The following is a 19,905-nucleotide window of genomic DNA, read 5'->3' on the forward strand; positions in this document are numbered from 1 at the left end:
TCAGCTGTTGGCAAATGGGAACCACCAGGATAGAGTTCAAGTGAGAGGTCTGTCATAGGATGACCTCTGACCCCTGGAGGCACAACGGGTCAGGTCAGGCTCTGTGCAGAGACTGTATGGGGTCAGCAGTGTTTGCTAATGCTAACCCCCACTAGCTAACCCCTAAACCCCATTCCCGTCTCTCCCTCCCCCCAGCGTCTGGCTTATCCATGGTCAAGGTGCGGGTGCAGCACCCCCCAGAGGCAAGCGTGAAGATCCACCAGGTGCTGAAGGTGGGGTATGGGCCAGGCACAGTTAGGGAGCAGTCGGAGATGGTCACCTGGTCAGCAGGCCTCTCGGGGGCCAGGACCAGTGTTCTGCCAGGGGAGCGGGCCGAAGCCCCACCACCCAAACCCAGAGTCCAGGCCCAGACCCTCCACGGTGACTCCACCTACACAGAATCCTCCGGGTTCAAGTACTGCTTCAGGGAGGTCCGCAACGGCCAGGTGAGACTTCTCAAAATTACTTCTACTATTGATTCCTACAGATAACTGCCAAAATAAATGAAACACTTGAGTAAATGAGGGATACAAAGTATATTGGAAGCAGGTGCTTCCACACAGGTGTGGAATTAACATCCCATCGTGCTTAGGGTCGTGTATAAAAATGCTGAGCAGGCCCAGTTGCCCATTATTTTGGCTACCATGGCTAGAAGGTGCGTTGAAGCTGTTCTGGTGCCTCGTGGTGGCCCAAAACCCTATTAAGACACTTTATGTTGGTGTTTCCTTTATTTTGGCAGTTACCTGTAAATATGTCATATGCATTAAATGATGTAGCTAAGTCTTAAGCAAGCCAATAGAAATAGGTGGCATTTCTCATTGTGGTTGTGCCAGTTTAAATCCAATGCTCTTCCTCCTCCTATACCCCTCAGTGCAGCTCACCTCTCCCAGGACTCAGGAGTCAGGACACCTGCTGCCGAGGGATTGGACTGGCCTGGGGCATCAACGAGTGTGTCCTATGTCCCCCTAACACAGGTAAAATCCCCCCCTCTGGTAGTCACCGACCTGACTTCTACAGTGTGCCCTGTCTCAGTTCTCCTTTAAAGTTAAACTTGGCCTTTCGTCCGTATCCCTCTTCTCTTTTTTGTAAAGGTTTTTAATAGAACCTTTATTTAACTAGGCAAGTACTCTTGTTCTCTCCTTTCAGTCTTTCTATCACAAAACGGGTTAATCCTTTTTATCCCCCCACCTTCTGTCCCCTTTGTGTACCTACCCCTCCTCTCATCTCAAAACCAATCAGTGTATACCAGAAACAAATCACTGCTGATTAGTAATCCCAGGTGCAACAATCAACAAATAGTTACACTTGTTGTACACTATGATCATACGCACTTTGTTTTTTGTTTATGTATACATGTGTAGATTAAGTAATGTATTGTAGATGACAGCTATGCCATGTTTGACTATGATTGTTTTTAGTGTCTCAAAACTTAATTTGAGTGGTCCATAATACATTTTTTGTATTATTGTGTGACACCTAAATACATTTTTTAAACGGTAGGTCCCATGCTACAGTATAGTGGCTAGCCTAACAGCTTGTTCTCGTTAATCTCCTCTTCACTACCTTATTGACATTGACTTTGGTTTTTCGAAAGACAGGAGTGCTTCAGATTGGAGTGGAATTCCTTTTAGAAACCTTAAACCAGATGGCCTTGCTCTGTTGTCTGAAATTAAATAAGAACTTACGTATTACAGTATCAAATTATTAACTAGTTATAAACAGTACATACAGTTGTTGCCATGTTTTACTCCAGACCTGACTAACCTGAATGGAATGTACTTTTCTCTTGGCCATATTTGTCATTAAGTTGGCTTTGCCCTCTCGCCTCCTAGACCATATCAACATCATGTCAAAAAGTAGTGAGCTAATGTTCTGTTTTCAACTTCTTTCATCACCACTATTCATTTGAACAGGAATCCAGACAGTCCTGAGAATGTTTTAGGTAACTCTCCTCAGCCAACCCGGTAAAAGAAAAATGACTTGTTTTAGATAGCAATGCCCAGAAATCAACATGGTCTTGTTTGTATCTGTTCCTGTTAACTAACAGGGAATTCATACTATTCCACATTATTATTGCTGTTATCAGTAATGGACATATTATGTAACAGATTGACTCCACGCTTAGCCAGAGCCCGTAAGAAATACAGAACATTATGTCGCCTGCTCTGTAGGGTCACTGATAAATACAAACACATGGAAGTAAATCACCAAACAAGGCGTTTTTTCTTTCTGTTCAACAACCTGGAAGATATGCATGGTTTTCCTCATTTTGATTTAGACTACGAATGAAACCTCCTCAATTGCAATTTCTCCCTCCGTGCAAACAATTCTCCAAACATTACCATAAATAAATGGTTAATACCGAACAATAGAGGCCTTGTCCAAAACTCTGGCCTGGGATCACAGTCATTTGAAACACTAAGTACTTTCTCCTTTCCATTTCCTTTGAGGAATGTCCTTTGAATCTTTGCTCTGCAACCTCAAGTTACTTCACAACTTCCCACTTGTCTCCCAAGACTGCAAAAGTCCTCCAAATAGAGCTTTGTTTGATGTGAGAGGAGAGACAGCTGGGAGGGAGATTGTTAGCAGACAGGTGACCAATATTGTGTGATTTAGGCTGCCAACAGTCCAGCAAACAATTGGGAGTAACATAGCTCGCTGGAGATGGGGTTGATAGCCAATGTTAGATTAGAGTGTATTTTCCACTCTAGACTGACGGTGAGTCATCATGCTCGAATGGTAAAAAAAACATTATTTGCTTTGCTTGATTTAGTTGACCCAGAGAGCTCCGGTGTATCCCATGGCTCCTGTACGCTTGGCTCTCTCTCTGTGGCGCTACATGCTGCTCGTCTTCCATGGTGGGATCAGGAACTGTACAGTACACACAGATTGAACACTAAAAGTATCTGAAATCTCGTCCAGGCTCTGCAGGAGAAAGACAGTCTAGAAAAGATTGACCCAGTGAATTTTGAGCAATCACTCTGGTTGTACTGGAGACACAGCTATTGGCACTACATGACTAGGTATCCCCTTTCCCTTTACAACATTAGGGCTCACACAGGGTCTCCCAATTATTGCTATTTAAACATCATTATGTGAATTGCCATTTCAGGAAACGGAGTCGATGGGAGCTGTCCGGCTGGATTTGAGAGGATCAACGGCACCCAGTGTGTTGGTGAGTACCATCAGTCCCTCTGAGTACACCTGACTATACCACTTACTGTAGAATGATGGTGGTCTTCTACAATCTTAGAAAAAAGGGCTCCAAAAGGGGTTTTTCTACTGTCCCCATACCTTTTTGTTTCCAGGTGGAACTATTTTGGGTTCCATGTAGAACCATCTGTGGAAAGGGTTCTAAATGGAACTCGAAATGGTTCTACCTGGAAACAAAAAGGTTATAACTCGAACCAAAAAGGGTTCTTCAAAGGGTTTTCCTATGGGGACAGCCAAAGAACACTTTTTGGAACAGGAGAACTGACAGGAAGAGATGTGTTGAAATGTGATGAAATTATATTTGACCGTATTTATTTTTAAACAAATACCAGGTGAAATAGGGGTGGAAAAGAGAAGCATTGCAATGGTCTATCTTCATAATATGACCTCTCTCATTTTCATTTGATGTTTTGAGTGTAACAATGTATGATATCACTTCATCGAGTCAGCAGCTGTCTCCTTAGCTTGTCACACTGTATTCCATATAGGCTCAGCTCAAACACACACATAGAAAAGCTCTTTGAAGCAGCTCGTTATTCAACCCAGTCTTGTCACTTGGCCCAGAGATCTACTGTCGAACGCTGAAGAGTCTGAGGTGATAAGCTCTGAAACCACGAGCCATGCCTTGATTATCTGCCACTATGGAATGGCTGCTTCATCTGTCTCTGTAGAGCCTAATAAGATATGAGAGGGAACGGAGAAAACAGAGCACAAGTCTCCGCTGATGGTAACATGCAAATGCTATCATGCTGGCTATGAATCACTCAGGCTCGTCCAAACACATGGGATAGCGCTCAGATGGGGACATACCAATGTGGTTGTGCTCATTCATGGTGAATCTGCTATTGATCTGAGAGGTGCACATACCCAAGGGCAGGCCACAGTGACACCATGCCACTCATCCGTATGATGACATGCATGTAGTTTAAGTTGATAAATTACATATTGCAAAAACATCACCTGCGATTCTTCAGAATAGCATTTGAGGCCCCTGGTATTATATTGTACATGCACATTAGTTAGCAGCTGATATAAATGGAGAGAGAAAAAACTACATTGATCTGTAAGTTCAATTCAAGAACTTAAAGGAGCATACTGTATTCACCTCACTAACATGCCTCAATGGATACTGTATATATATTACTGTTATTTGGCTGGAGAAACTTTTTCACTACTGCATCTATATAGAAAGATTTAACATAGTAACTCAAATGGATTAGGTTCTGACAGATGATGATACAAACCATATTTGCAACGCTGCCTTTAAATGTCTATTTGTAGCAAGAAGGTCTACAGTGAATTGGTGATGAGTTCAGCTCACTCCAATAGCCCAACAGATGCAGCGTATGTTAGGCCAGTTGGTTGTATAACCTGACTGCTGGAAAACCATTTCTCCAGGAAGAGCCAGATAGTGTGAGAAGTAATGACTACACCAGGCCCTGTTGCATCACTCACTCAATCTCCCTAACTCCCTGAGAGTTACAGTACATCTCGTGTCGTAAGCTGCTACGATATTGATGAGGACGGGGTTGGATAAACACTGATATGTTTATGTTATGGTTTTCGTTTACACTCACGTTGGATGTCGCCAGACTTTTTAGTTGAGGGTTTCCAAGATGATGAGTTCAGGTTGGGGCTAGTTTTTCCAAGGTCTCAGCTACAACTAAAGTTTATAAAAATGTATTTGTTTCACATAGAATTAACTCTGAGCACAAATGTGTGTCATGTCTAACCATCCTCATTGGGTTTCAAGTCAGTCACTATTAATATCCCCAGAATATGAATGTCCTCTGTGACCAGGGTCTCCCCCTGCAGGTACAGTATATCAGTGGGGAGCCCTATTATCTCCCTGGCCTTCAGGAAGAGGGTTCATGACTATTTCCTGTTTGTGAATCCTATGGGTGGATGGGGTTAGGGAATAGGGATGTGACCGTAGTGTTTCCCTTCCTAGATGTTAATGAGTGTTTGCAGCCAGGCTTCTGTGAGAACGGCAACTGTGTGAACACTCGGGGGAGCTATAGTTGTGTCTGCAGGCAAGGATACATACTGGACGCCTCTCACGGGATCTGTATCTGTAAGTAGCCTACAGGGCACCCTGCTCAGAGGAGAGGAAGAGAATGCTGCGCTGCTATGCCGCGGTGTCTGGAATGAGCAGGAATAACGCATGGCCGAGGTGCTATGGAGCTGAACTGTACAAAACATTACACACAACCTCCCATACAAAAACAAGTTGAGTAAAGAGATAGAGGAAAATTGAATGTGTTTAGGATGTGTTGGGTATTAGCCAACATACTGTAGCAGTGTTTCCCCAAGGATTATCTTCCAGTGGCAAAGGTGGGGGGTGGGGGGGTAGTGGGCATGGCCAATGGCGCAAACCGACCCCAAACATTTTGTTTTACAGGTATTTTCCTGTAATTCTACATATTTTGCCATTTGTGAAGTTTTTTTTTTTTTTACAGTTTTAAAGCTAGTTTCTTGCAATTCTACATATTTTGTCATGGGGCTGAGAGAATAAATTGTAGTTTTAAAGCTAGTTTCCTGCAATTCTACACATTTTGTCATGGCTTATGCCGTGTCCTTATGCTATCTGAGTGTTTTTTGATTCTCTCTAACTGTCTAGTTTTTATTTTGGTGATTCTTAGTTCTCAAAGGTGGTCTTATTTTTAAAAGATATAACTCCATTATCTTTTCTTTATACTTTATATCAGGTTTTCGTCATTTAACTTTACACTGAAAACGTTTTACCTACCAAAAAAAGTTTTCTATCTTTTGGAGTGGCGGCAAAAGTTTAGCAGCTGTGGCTGGGGAAACACTGTGTAGGACAGGTAAACTACCTCATGTAATAAAAATGTCCATTATCTTTACTCATGCTGATCCCAAAAATTAGTTCAACTTTCACACACTTTTAGATTGAACATTATTCAGTAGTACTTTACATTAACTGTGCTGTATTATAAAACATACATTACACATCTATACACACATCACAAACATCACACTACAGCGCCTGAAGTTCTGTGACACTCGGCCTGCTTATTCTAACTGGCATTTTACGATGGTCAGTGCTTCTGAAATGCTGGTTGGCCTGTGTGTTGCCTTTGGATCTGACGCAGTTTGCATCTGCTTGTCTGGGGCCACCCTCTCTATCCAGTCCGCCCCAGCTCTTGGCTCTAACTGTTGGAAGCTGTTTGTTTTGTGCATCGTTGACTCTGAGCGGTCATCTTTAAATAATGTGTTGCCAAAAAGTTCATGCGAATGCTTTCAGCTTTTCTGTTTTCTTGCTCTCTGAAGCGAGGGTTTAACAGCGATAAATTTCTTGTTGGCCAATTTCTTGTTTTTTCTGACGTGTGGTACTTCTGCAACTCATTGTCTGTCTTCAGTTGAATATTTCTGTTTCTTAACCCGACTAAAGCAACAGAATGCCTACCAGAAGTGACACAAATTGTGATACAAAAAGCAAAGATGAAGAGTACACCAGCATTATATTTCAAGATAATGTGTGAATCAACAATCAGCATGTGTTGGGCCTGCATGTTAGGTTTGGTGTCTTCTTTTGCTTGAGGCCTTTTGGGACATGAAGCTGTTTCAGTATGGCTATAATACCGCTATTTTCTCTCCACCATTCTCCCATTGGCATGTCCTCACCCTGTCTTCCTCTTGCAGCCCGTAAGGTGATCTCGGAGGATAAGGGCCAGTGCTATCGTATCCTAAACTCTGGCTCTGGCCGTGGTAGCTGCTCCGTGCCCATCCTCAGGAACATCACCAAGCAGATCTGCTGCTGCAGCCGTGTGGGCAAGGCCTGGGGCAAGAACTGTGAGAGGTGTCCCTACTTTGGATCAGGTGAGCATCCCTATTCTGATTCAAACCTCCACATCATACTGGTCCGGCATTGGATAATCATAATGCAGCTAGTGCTACAGTGTTAACATCTGCCTAAGTCACAGTATGTACACTGAACAAAAATATAAATGCAACATGTAAAGTGTTGGTCCCATGTTTCATGAGCTTAAATAAAAGATCCCAGAACATTTCCATACGCACAAAAAGCTTATTTCTTTCAAATGTTGTGCACAAATTTGTTTAAATCCCTGTTAGTTAGCATTTCTCCTTTACCAAGATAATCCATCCACCTGACAGGTGTTGCATATCAAGAAGCTTGTTAAATAGCATGTTCATTACACAGGTGCACCTTGTGCTGGGGGCAACTGGCATGCTGACTGTAGGAATGTGCACCAGAGCTGTTGACAGATAATTGAATGTTAATCTCTCTACCATAAGCCGCCTCCAACGTCATTGTAGAGAATTTGGCAGTACGTTCAACCGGCCTCACAACCGCAGACCACGTGTATGGCGTTGTGTGGGCGAGCGGTTTGCTGATGTCATGGTTGTGAACAGAGTGCCCCATGGTAGCAGTGCAGGTATGGTTAGGCATTAACTACGGACAATGAACACAATTTCATTTTATCGATGGCAATTTGAATACACAGAGATACCGTGACGAGATCCTGATGCCCATTGTCGTGCCATCATCTGCCGCCATCACCTCATGTTTCAGCATGATAATGCACAGCTCCATGTCGCAAGGATGTATTCAGATCCTTTGCTATGAGACTCAAAATTGAGATCAGGTGTATCCTGTTTCCATTGATCATCCTTGAGCTGTTTCTACAACTTGATTGGAGTCCACCTGGGGTAAATTCAATTGATTGGACATGATTTGGAAAGGCACACACCTGTCTCTATAAGGTCCCAAAGTTGACAATGCATGTTAGAGCAAAAAACCAAGCCATGAGGTTGAAGGAATTGTCTGTAGAGCCCTGAGACAAGATTGTGTCTAGGTGCAGCTCTGGGGAAGGGTACCAAAAAATGTCTGCAGCATTGAAGGTACCCAAGAACCCAGTGGCCTCCAAATGGAATATGTTTGGAACCAACAAGACTCTTCCTAGAGCTGGCCTCTCAGCCAAACTGAGCAATCGGGGGAGAAGGGCCCTGGTCAGGGAGGTGACCAAGAACCCGATGGTCATTCTGATAGTGCTCCAGAGTTCCTCTGTGGAGGAGATGTGAGAAAACAGTTTTTTATCACATGTACATAAGTATTCAGACCCTTTACTCAGTACTTTGTTGAAGGACCTTTGGCAGCGATGACAGCCTCTAGTCTTCTTGGGTATGACGCTACAAGCTTGGCACACCTGTATTTGGGGAGCTTCTCCTATTCTCTGCAGATCCTCTCAAGCTCTGTCAGGTTGGATGGGGAGCGTCACTGCACAGCTATTTTCAGGTCTCTCCAGAGATGTTCGAGTGGGTTCAAGTCCGAGCTCTGGCTGGGCAACTCAAGGACATTCAGACACTTGTTCCAAAGCCACTCCTGCGTTGTCGTGTGTCGTGTGTGAAAAAACGATTTAATACATTTTACAATAACGTTGTAATGTAACAAAATGTGGAAAAAGTCAATGGGTCTGAATACTTTCCGAATGCACTGTATATGGGTATGAAACACACTAACCAATTGAATCCTGCTTGTGGCATTCTCTGTTTGCTCCTGACAGTTGCTTTCAAGGAGATCTGCCCAGCAGGGCCTGGCTACCACTACTCTGCCTCTGCCATCAAGTTCAACCAGAGGGTGGTGGAGCAGCACGGGACTGGAGGTCCCCCTGTCATATCCCAGAGCACCCCACAGACCAGGCCACAACAACCAGCCCAAACTAGTCCCCAACAATCTTTAAGCTCAGGCTCTCTCCCTCCCCAAACCAGGCCTCAACAACCAGGTAGCACTACTCTGCTCACCACTCTGACGAGACCTCAGCAACCATCAAGCTCAGGCCCTTACACTCCGCAAATTGGATCCCAACAGCCTTCAAGCAGTGGTGCACTGACTCCCCAAACTAGACCCCAACAGCCAGATGGTAGAGCTCTCACACCTCAGACCAGACCCCAGCAGCCATCGAGTGGAGGCTCCCTGTCCCCCCAGGGCAGACCACACATCCCAGCCATCTCTGTTACAGCAGGACCCACCCGGGTGGTGACAGGTGAGTAGAGAATAACTCATAGCAACCTTAAGGAGATTCCTCATCGTACAGTGAAGAGTTTCATTCCAAAACGTGATATAACCATTTTCAGAACTGTTTGTAAATTGACATGAATTAAAAACACATCTTATGTAGGGCTGTTATGGTGACCGTATTACCGCCACACCGACCGCAGTCAAATTCCCCCTTCCCCTGTTCCGAGACGGTCGATTTAAAATCAAAAATAATTTCACACATATATTATTTAGTATATGTAAAGACAAGATTAAATCAAAAATAGTCTGATGGGTGACAATATTAGCCTATCACTTGAGTGATAAGTGATATATATATATATATTGTGATATATTATCACTTGTAAATGATATACTATGATGCCCAGTTTGTGTGCAGTAAGGCAAGAAAACTTGCATGCCAAATCATGGTCACACACCTCATGTAGCCTAGCCCACAGGCCTATATGTTTTGATAAGGTTTGTATCGCAACTAAAGTGGACAAATAACTACTTCAAATGAAGCACATTAATCCGCTTTACAACCGGTGTAGACCCTAACTGGCATACATAGGCGGCGCGTGAGTTTCAAGTTTGGGGAAGATAATTTTCACCATAAAAATACACCTTTATAACAAAGCATTACATGCGTAATTTGCAGTCACTTTTGAGAATGGTGTTTTCCCGCGAATTGATTGCATTATGGAACATTGGAGCTTATAGCCTAGTGTCCTGTGCGCATTGCCGCGCTTATAATGTAAAGAAATAGCCTAATTGTTTATCAACATTTTAAGCTAAACATTCTGATCTGTTGCATCAGCCTCATTGCTTTTAAAAGTTTTTTTGATGCGAGTTGTTGTATTAATTTGGGAATCTATCGCATCCCACAACTGCCCCAGACTATGTTTGGAATATTTCTTTCTCACACAGAAGGACAAGTTGACCAATATAATTGTAACGTTCGTTCTCCTCCTCGTCTTAGGGGGAGAATGGATTGGACCAAAACGCAGCTTGTGTGGAATACATGATGAATTTATTTAAACAAAACGAACACGAAGCACACTTGAGAAATTACAAAACAATAAACGACGTAGACCGACCTGAACATGAGGACTTACAGAACACGAAGAACGCACGAACAGGAACAGACTAGACAAACAAAACAGTCCCGTGTGGTACATACACTGACACGGAAGACAATCACCCACAAACAAACGGTGTGAACAGCCTACCTTAATATGGTTCTCAATCAGAGGAAACGTAAAACACCTGCCCCTGATTGAGAACCATATCAGGCTAATTACCAATGATCCCAACATAGAAACACATAACATAGAATGCCCACCCAGCTCACGTCCTGACCAACTAAACACATACTAAACAAAGGAAAACGTGACAATAATAGATCAACTTTTTTTATTATGGGGGATAGTAGATTGACATAGGCTAGTGCTTTTGCTTTTCGTTAGGCCTGCTCATCTTGTTGGCTGACAAAGTAAACGTGGACAGTTCTTCAATATGTCCCTCGGGATTTGATAAGAAGGACGTGCGCAGTTGCGTCCCTGACGTGTCTGTCTTCACCTGTAGCCTACTTCGGAGCTGAGATAGATGCCTGAGAGAACAACCCGATCACATGACTGGTATTGGCTAATAAGAATTGAGATATCTGAGAGAACCACGTGAGTGAGAGGTGCTTCGGAAACACGCAGCCAGGGGAAAGGAATTATAATTATTATATTCAGCCCAAGGGCAAAATGGCCACTGGCCGCAAAAGGCATGGATTTTTTAGTGTGCATTACGGCCACCCTAGGGGGATGCCGCCTGGAAATACGAGGCATTATCAAGTGCTTGTCAAATTGTGAATGAGAGACTGATGTAGAGTGTGCAGCCTGTGCAAGAAACAAAGCAGAGCTCATTCCTTTCATGTGACTTTTTTCAAATTATCATTATTTGCATCATCCAGCCTTAGAATGTATTAAAAATCTAAACATATAGCCCACGGTTGTATCACAACTAAAGTTGCATAAATATCTCTAAATTAAGCATATACTATAGGAGTACCTGTTTCTTTGTTAACCACGCAACACTTGCATTTGCGCACTGCCTCAGAAATCTTTTGGAGAAAACATCCTTTCTATTTTATTCAGTTACAGTTGAAGTCGGAAGTTTACTTACGCCTTACCCAAATAGATTTAACCTCAGTTTTTCACAATTCCTGACATTTCATCCTCGTAAAAATTCCCTGTCTTATGTCAGTTAGGATCATCACTTTATTTTAAGAATATTAAATGTCAGAATAATAGTAGAGAGAATGATTTATTTCAGCTTTTATTTCTTTCATCACATTCCGTGGGTCAGAAGTTTACATACACTCAATTAGTATTTGATAGCATTGCCTTTAAATTGTTTAACTTGGGTCAAACGTTTCGGGCAGCCTTCCACAAGCTTCCCACAATAAGTTGGGTGAATTTTGGCCCATTCCTCCTGACAGAGCTGATGTAACGGAGTCGGGTTTGTAGGCCTCCTTGCTCGCACACACTTTTTCAGTTCTGCCCACAAATGTTCTATAGGATTAAGGTCAGGGCTTTGTGATGGCCACTTGTCACGAGAATTATGTTCTCAGTGTTCATAAACCCAATTGAATTGATTACTCAGCCCGAAACCCAGAGTTTGTGGGTTTCAGGCCCAGCTACAAAGTCATGAATGTTTATTTAGAGAGCTCTGCTTATCATTTCCTGTACATTGGTTTATATACCTCACATTTCGTCATAAATGTCCCTCCTCCTCTCAGACAATGACAATATTTTACAAGTCTTCTCCTAAGCATACATTGCTTATCACATCCTGCAACATGTTACACAATCTACTACAAGCCCAAGGTCTCTCCCCTCCCTGGGTGGGGAGACTTCCTTCCCTGTTATCAGTTTCACAGTGGTCACAAGTTGTCTGCCAAGTTTCTTGCCTGCTAACAGTCCCTCTTTCTTATGGACAAACATTCTTCATCAGACAGGATATAATTCTGTTAGTTATATTTCTACGTTAAATGTATACATCATTTAGTCATTATTCATAAAAATCCCATAACACCACTCCAATACCTTGACTTTGTTGTCCTTAAGCCATTTTGCCACAATTTTAGAAGTATGCTTGGGGTCATTGTCCATTTGGAAGACCCATTTGCGACCAAGTTTTAACTTCCTGACTGCTGTCTTGAGATGTTGCTTCAATATATCCACATCATTTTCCCCCTCATGATGCCATCTATTTTGTGAAGTGCACCAGTCCCTCCTGCAGCAAAGCACCCCCACAACATGATGCTGACACCCCCGTGCTTCACGGTTGGGATGAGGTTCTTTGGCTTGCAAGCGTCCCCCTTTTTCCTCCAAACATATCGATGGTCATTATGGCCTAACAGTTCTATTTTTGTTCTATTTTTGTTTGTTTTCAGACCAGAGGACATTATCAAAAAGTATGATATTTGTCCCCATGTGCAGTTGCAAACTGTAGTCTGGCTTTTTTACTAGGCGCTTTTGGAGCAGTGGCTTCTTCCTTGCTGAGCGGTTTTTCCGGTTATGACGACATAGGGACTCGTTTTACTGTGGATATAGATCCTTTTGTACCTGTTTCCTCCAGCATCTTCACAAGGTCCTTTGCTGTTGTTCTGGGATTGATTTGCATTTTTTGCACCAAAGTATGTTCATCTCCAGGAGACAGAACGCGTCTCCTTCCTGAGCGGTATGACGGCTGCATGGTCCCATGGTGTTTATACTTGCGCACTATTGTTTGTACAGATGAACCTTCAGGCGTTTGGAAATGGCTCCCAAGGAGGAACCAGACTTGATTTCTTTTGATTTTCCCATGATGTCAAGCAAAGAGGCACTGAGTTTGAAGGTAGGCCTTGAAATACATCCACAGGTACACCTCCAATGACTCAAATGATGTCAATTAGCCTATCAGAAGCTTCTAAAGCCATGACATCATTTTCTGGAATTTTCCAAGCTCTTTAAAGTCACAGTCAACTTAGTGTATGTAAACTTCTGACCCAATGGAATTGTGATACAGTGAATTATAAGTAAAATAATCTGTCTGTAAACTATTGTTGGAAAAATTACTTGTGTCATGCACAAAGTAGATGTCCTAACCGACTTGCCAAAACTATAGTTTGTTAACAAGAAATTTGTGGAGTGGTTGAAAAACGAGTTTTAATGACTCCAACCTAAGTGTATGTAAACTTCCGACTTCAACTGTATGTTCAATTGTATTCTTCATACTATAAAATAATAGAAAATATTGCCACGGAATTCTAAGCTAATCTTGTCTGCTAAATTAACTAGTGTAGCCGATCAGGGCCTAACATAAGGACAACTCAGAGTATGCTATTCTGTTCTTCTGAAATATACTACATTTTCTTCATATCATGTTTCTTTAGACCTGTCTAAAATAAATCATAGAGTTATTGTGATAGTGTAGGCTATATTAAATTGATTTATTAAACTTTTTCAAATGTAGATGTTCCAAAGGTCTGCATCAGTGGCTTGTGTGGAAGCCAGGAGATGCTAAATGTGTTTATGTTAATTAACAATCAATAACCGTGAGATCGGAAGTTATTTGCTTGACAATAACCGTCTGACAAGATTTCATGACCGCCACAGCCCTAGTCTTATGAAAGAAATCTATTATTTTTTCATCTTACCATGACATGGGTTAGTGAAAAGACATGATTCTGTTTGAAATATGTTGCAAGGTCATTTTCTTTTAGAGAGACAAATAATCATGTTTCGTGGCAAAACGCTATATATCCGTCCCAGACAGAACTCCAAAAGAAAAAGTTTCCCGATTGGGTTTTAAACAGTTACATGTAATTAAGTATAGATACACAAATAAATACATATTAAAATAATCTATTTGTTTCAACTAAATTATGCAAATATCATATAGCCGATGTATTGTATCCAGAGGGGGAACAGTGTGCTGTAGTGTATGCAGTGTGTTTTCTTTTTGGACATTTAAGCAACTTTTGTAACAATTTTTGGGGGGTTTTAAAGTTTTTTTCATTCATTTGGATAAATCTAGGAAAGCTCTATGAGTTTGATTATATAAACTTTAGGGAAGGATTTAAGAAATAATAAGGACATTGAAAGTCTGTCGCAATTAATTTGCAAGGATGGGTTGATTGTTGTTGTCGGGGTGACACAGCACGCTGTTTGCAGCCAGTAGCCTGTTTGCTGCCAGTTTACCTTTGCTGCATCTTGGCTCTCTCCTTTTCATGAGCTTGTTTATGAAGTTCCTCTTTCAGCCAACGGGAACAGATATAACAGGCTACAAAACTGTCGAAGGGATCCATAATCAAAAGGTCCGTGACACTCAAGAGCTCAACGCTAGCGTAACGCTCGGTAGCAACTAGCCAGCACGCGAACAGCTGAGTGACAGCTGTCTATCGCCGCATTTTTTATTTTTTATTTATTTATTTCACCTTTATTTAACCAGGTAGGCAAATTGAGAACACGTTCTCATTTACAATTGCGACCTGGCCAAGATAAAGCAAAGCAGTTCGACACATACAACAACACATAGTTACACATGGAGTAAAACAAACATACAGTCAATAATACAGTGAAAAATAAGTCTATATACAATATTAGCAAGTGAGGTGAGATAAGGGAGGTGAAGGCAAACAAAATATATATATAAATAAATAAAAATATAAAAAGGCCATGGTGGCGAAGTAAATACAATATAGCAAGTAAAAAATAACACTGGAATGGTTGGTTTGCAGTGGAAGAAGGTGCAAAGTAGAGATAGAAATAATGGGGTGCAAAGGAGCAAAATAAATAAATACAGTAGGTAAAGAGGTAGTTGTTTGGGCTAAATTATAGATGGGCTATGTACAGGTGCAGTAATCTATGAGCTGCTCTGACAGCTGGTGCTTAAAGCTAGTGAGGGAGATAAGTGTTTCCAGTTTCAGAGATTTTTGTAGTTCGTTCCAGTCATTGGCAGCAGAGAACTGGAAGGAGAGGCGGCCAAACGAAGAATTGGTTTTGGGGGTGACCAGAGAGATATACCTGCTGGAGCGCGTGCTACGGGTGGGCGTTGCTATGGTGACCAGCGAGCTGAGATAAGGGGGGACTTTACCTAGCAGGGTCTTGTAGATGACCTGGAGCCAGTGGGTTTGGCGACGAGTGTGAAGCGAGGGCCAGCCAACGAGAGCGTACAGGTCGCAGTGGTGGGTAGTATATGGGGCTTTGGTGACAAAACGGATGGCACTGTGATAGACTGCATCCAATTTATTGAGTAGGGTTTTGGAGGCTATTTTGTAAATGACATCACCGAAGTCGAGGATTGGTAGGATGGTCAGTTTTACAAGGGTATGTTTGGCAGCATGAGTGAAGGATGCTTTGTTGCGGAACAGGAAGCCGATTCTAGATTTAACTTTGGATTGGAGATGCTTGATGTGAGTCTGGAAGGAGAGTTTACAGTCTAACCAGACACCTAGGTATTTGTAGTTGTCCACATATTCTAAGTCAGAGCCGTCCAGAGTAGTGATGCTGGACAGGCGGGCAGGTGCAGGCAGCGATCGGTTGAAGAGCATGCATTTAGTTTTACTTGTATTTAAGAGCAATTGGAGGCCACGGAAGGAGAGTTGTATGGCATTGAAGCTCGCCTGGAGGGTTGTTAACACAGTGTCAAGAGAAGGGCCAGAAGTATACAGAATAGTGTCGTCTGCGTAGAGGTGGATCAGAGACTCACCAGCAGCAAGAGCGACATCATTGATGTATACAGAGAAGAGAGTCGTTCCAAGAATTGAACCCTGTGGCACCCCCATAGAGACTGCCAGAGGTCCGGACAACAGACCCTCCGATTTGACACACTGAACTCGATCAGAGAAGTAGTTGGTGAACCAGGCGAGGCAATCATTAGAGAAACCAAGGCTGTCGAGTCTGCCGATGAGGATGTGGTGATTGACAGAGTCAAAAGCCTTGGCCAGGTCAATGAATATGGCTGCACAGTACTGTTTCCTATCGATAGCGGTTAGGATATCGTTTATGACCTTGAGCGTGGCTGAGGTGCACCCATGACCAGCTCTGAAACCAGATTGCATAGCGGAGAAGGTATGGTGGGATTCGAGATGGTAGGTAATCTGTTTGTTGACTTGGCTTTCGAAGACCTTAGAAAGGCAGGGTAGGATAGATATAGGTCTGTAGCAGTTTGGGTCTAGAGTGTCTCCCCCTTTGAAGAGGGGGATAACCGCAGCTGCTTTCCAATCTTTGGGAATCTCAGACGACACGAAAGAGAGGTTGAAAAGGCTGGTAATAGGGGTGGCAACGATTTCAGCAGATAGTTTTAGAAAGAAAGGGTCCAGATTATCTAGCCCGGTTGATTTGTAAGGGTCCAGATTTTGCAGCTCTTTCAGAACATCAGCTGACTGTATTTGGGAGAAAGAGAAATGGGGAAGGCTTGGGCGAGTAGCAGAGGGGAGGGCAGTGCTGTTGACCGGGGTAGGGGTAGCCAGGTGGAAAGCATGGCCAGCCGTAGAAAAATGCTTATTGAAATTCTCAATTATAATGGATTTGTCGGTGGTGACAGTATTTCCTATCTTCAGTGCAGTTGGAAGCTGGGAGGAGGTGTTCTTATTCTCCATGGACTTTACAGTGTCCCAGAACTTTTTTGAGTTTGTGTTGCAGGAAGCAAATTTCTGCTTGAAAAAGCTAGCTTTGGCTTTTCTAACTGCCTGTGTATACTGGTTTCTAGCTTCCCTGAAAAGTTGCATATCACGGGGGCTGTTCGATGCTAATGCAGAACGCCATAGGATGTTTTTCTGTTGGTTAAGGGCAGTCAGGTCAGGAGAGAACCAAGGGCTATATCTGTTCCTGGTTCTAAATTTCTTGAATGGGGCATGCTTATTCAAGATGGTGAGGAAGGCATTTAAAAAAAATATCCAGGCATCCTCTACTGACGGGATGAGATCAATATCCTTCCAGGATACCTCGGCCAGGTCGATTAGAAAGGCCTGCTCGCTGAAGTGTTTCAGGGAGCGTTTGACAGTGATGAGTGGAGGTCGTTTGACCGCTGACCCATTACGGATACAGGCAATGAGGCAGTGATCGCTGAGATCTTGGTTGAAAACAGCAGAGGTGTATTTGGAGGGCAAGTTGGTTAGGATGATGTCTATGAGGGTACCCGTGTTTACGGAATTGGGGTGATACCTGGTAGGTTCATTGATAATTTGTGTGAGATTGAGGGCATCAAGCTTAGATTGTAGGATGGCTGGGGTGTTAAGCATGTTCCAATTTAGGTCGCCTAGCAGCACAAGCTCTGAAGATAGATGGGGGGCAATCAGTTCACATATGGTGTCCAGAGCACAGCTGGGGGCAGAGGGTGGTCTATAGCAGGCGGCAACAGTGAGAGACTTGTTTTTAGAGAGGTGGATTTTTAAAAGTAGGAGTTCAAAATGTTTCGGAACAGACCTGGATAGTAAAACAGAACTCTGCAGGCAATCCTTGCAGTAGATTGCAACACCGCCCCCTTTGGCCGTTCTATCTTGTCTGAAAATCTTGTAGTTAGGGATGAAAATGTCAGAATTTTTGGTGGTCTTCCTAAGCCAGGATTCAGACACGGCTAAAACATCTGGGTTGGCAGAGTGTGCTAAAGCAGTGAACAAAACAAACTTAGGGAGGAGGCTTCTAATGTTAACATGCATGAAACCAAGGCTATTACGGTTACAGAAGTCATCAAAAGAGAGCGCCTGGGGAATAGGAGTGGAGCTAGGTACTGCAGGGCCTGGATTCACCTCTACATCACCAGAGGAACAGAGGAGGAGTAGGATAAGGGTACGGCTAAAAGCTATGAGAATTGGTCGTTTAGAACGTCTAGAACAGAGAGTAAAAGGAAGTTTCTGGGGGCGATAAAATAGCTTCAAGGAATAATGTACAGACAAAGGTATGGTAGGATGTGAATACAGTGGAGGTAAACCTAGGTAATGGGTGATGATGAGAGAGATATAGTCTCTAGAAACATCATTGAAACCAGGTGATGTCATCGCATATGTGGGTGGTGGAACTGAGAGGTTGGATATATAGTGAGCAGGGCTAGAGGCTCTACAGTGAAATAAGCCAATAAACACTAACCAGAACAGCAATTTTATTTTTATTTTTTTACCGTTATTTTACCAGGTAAGTTGACTGAGAACACGTTCTCATTTGCAGCAACGACCTGGGGAATAGTTACAGGGGAGAGGAGGGGGATGAATGAGCCAATTGTAAACTGGGGATTATTAGGTGACCATGATGGTTTGAGGGCCAGATTGGGAATTTAGCCAGGACACCGGGGTTAACACCCCTACTCTTACGATAAGTGCCATGGGATCTTTAATGACCTCAGAGAGTCAGGACACCCGTTTAACGTCCCATCCGAAAGACGGCCCCCTACACAGGGCAGTGTCCCCAATCAGTGCCCTGGGGCATTGGGATATTTTTTAGACCAGAGGAAAGAGTGCCTCCTACTGGCCCTCCAACACCACTTCCAGCAGCATCTGGTCTCCCATCCAGGGACTGACCAGGACCAACCCTGCTTAGCTTCAGAAGCAAGCCAGCAGTGGTATGCAGTGGACAAGGCATATTTACATTAAGGAGATGCTTAATCGAGTGATCATAAGGGTCCAGTGAGTAGAGGTTGGTTGGGGTCACGGCGATCCAGACACCTGGCCGGGTAGCTGGCTATCGGTAGCAAGATAACATAGGATGGAGGTCTGTATTTTTTTTTTTTTTTTTTTTTTGTCACCTCGTTCGTTTCCGTCGGTAGATTAGTGGGGTTCCGTGTGGTAGAGGGGATCGATCCAATTGGCAAAATAGATATAGTGACCCAGGAAAAAAAATAATAATAATAAAAAAATTGTCCGGTATATTTATTTAGATAGCAGCCGATAAGACAGCTAATAATTAGCAGATGGGTATTCAGAAACGTTGCAATGGAAAAGCCTGTTGAAACCACCTCGGACAATTACGTCGGCAGACCAGTCGTGATGGATCGGCGGGGCTCCGTGTCGGCAATAAAGGGTCCAGTCCAATTGGCAAAAGAGGTATTGTAGCCCAAGAATTTGCTGGTAGGCCTCTTCGGCTAGCCGGCAGATGGGCCTAGCTCGAGGCTAGCTCAAGGCTAACTGGTGCTTATTTCGGGACAGAGGTATTAGCCAGTAGTAGCCACTTGGTTGCAGCTAGCTAGCGACGATGATCCGGTGTAATTGTCCAGAGCTTGCGTCAGGAATCCGGTGATGTGGTAGAGAAAAAGCAGTCCTATATTCTCTGGGTTGATATCGCGCCTGCAGACTGGCAGGTATTTGCCCGAGCTGAAGCTGGCTGGTGTCCGAGTTAAGGGTGAAGACCGCAGCAGTGGCTAACTGACTACTAGCTAGTAGCTAGTTATCTGGCTAGCTTCTGATTGGGGTTACGGTTCTAAAGTATAAAAAATAGCAGATCCGTACCACATTGGGTGAGGCGGGTTGCGGGAATGTATATTCAGTTCCAAGATGGAAAGTGAAATTAAAATATATACGAAATGTATACAAAAAATACGAGGACTATTTACGCGGGACAAGACGGGACAAGACAAGACAAACACACGTCCGACTGCTACGCCAT

General features: G+C 43.3%; 1 protein-coding gene across 2 annotated transcripts in view; it reads left to right on the top strand.

The window, feature by feature from the left end:
• LOC129832360 (latent-transforming growth factor beta-binding protein 4-like) overlaps positions 1 to 19,905 on the top strand; it is an 82,595-nt gene that overhangs the window by 45,889 nt on the left and 16,801 nt on the right. Inside the window, exons 7-12 of one of the 2 annotated variants that reach the window (XM_055896370.1) lie at positions 196 to 485; positions 911 to 1,013; positions 3,152 to 3,214; positions 5,204 to 5,326; positions 6,916 to 7,092; positions 8,799 to 9,278. In XM_055896370.1, coding sequence (XP_055752345.1) covers positions 196 to 485; positions 911 to 1,013; positions 3,152 to 3,214; positions 5,204 to 5,326; positions 6,916 to 7,092; positions 8,799 to 9,278 — 1,236 coding nt within the window. The remainder of the gene's footprint in view (positions 1 to 195; positions 486 to 910; positions 1,014 to 3,151; positions 3,215 to 5,203; positions 5,327 to 6,915; positions 7,093 to 8,798; positions 9,279 to 19,905) is intronic. The other variant, XM_055896371.1, reaches the window with a different exon arrangement.

Source organism: Salvelinus fontinalis, chromosome 33 (genome assembly GCF_029448725.1).
Source record: "Salvelinus fontinalis isolate EN_2023a chromosome 33, ASM2944872v1, whole genome shotgun sequence".
NCBI classification, from domain to species: Eukaryota; Metazoa; Chordata; class Actinopteri; order Salmoniformes; family Salmonidae; genus Salvelinus; species Salvelinus fontinalis.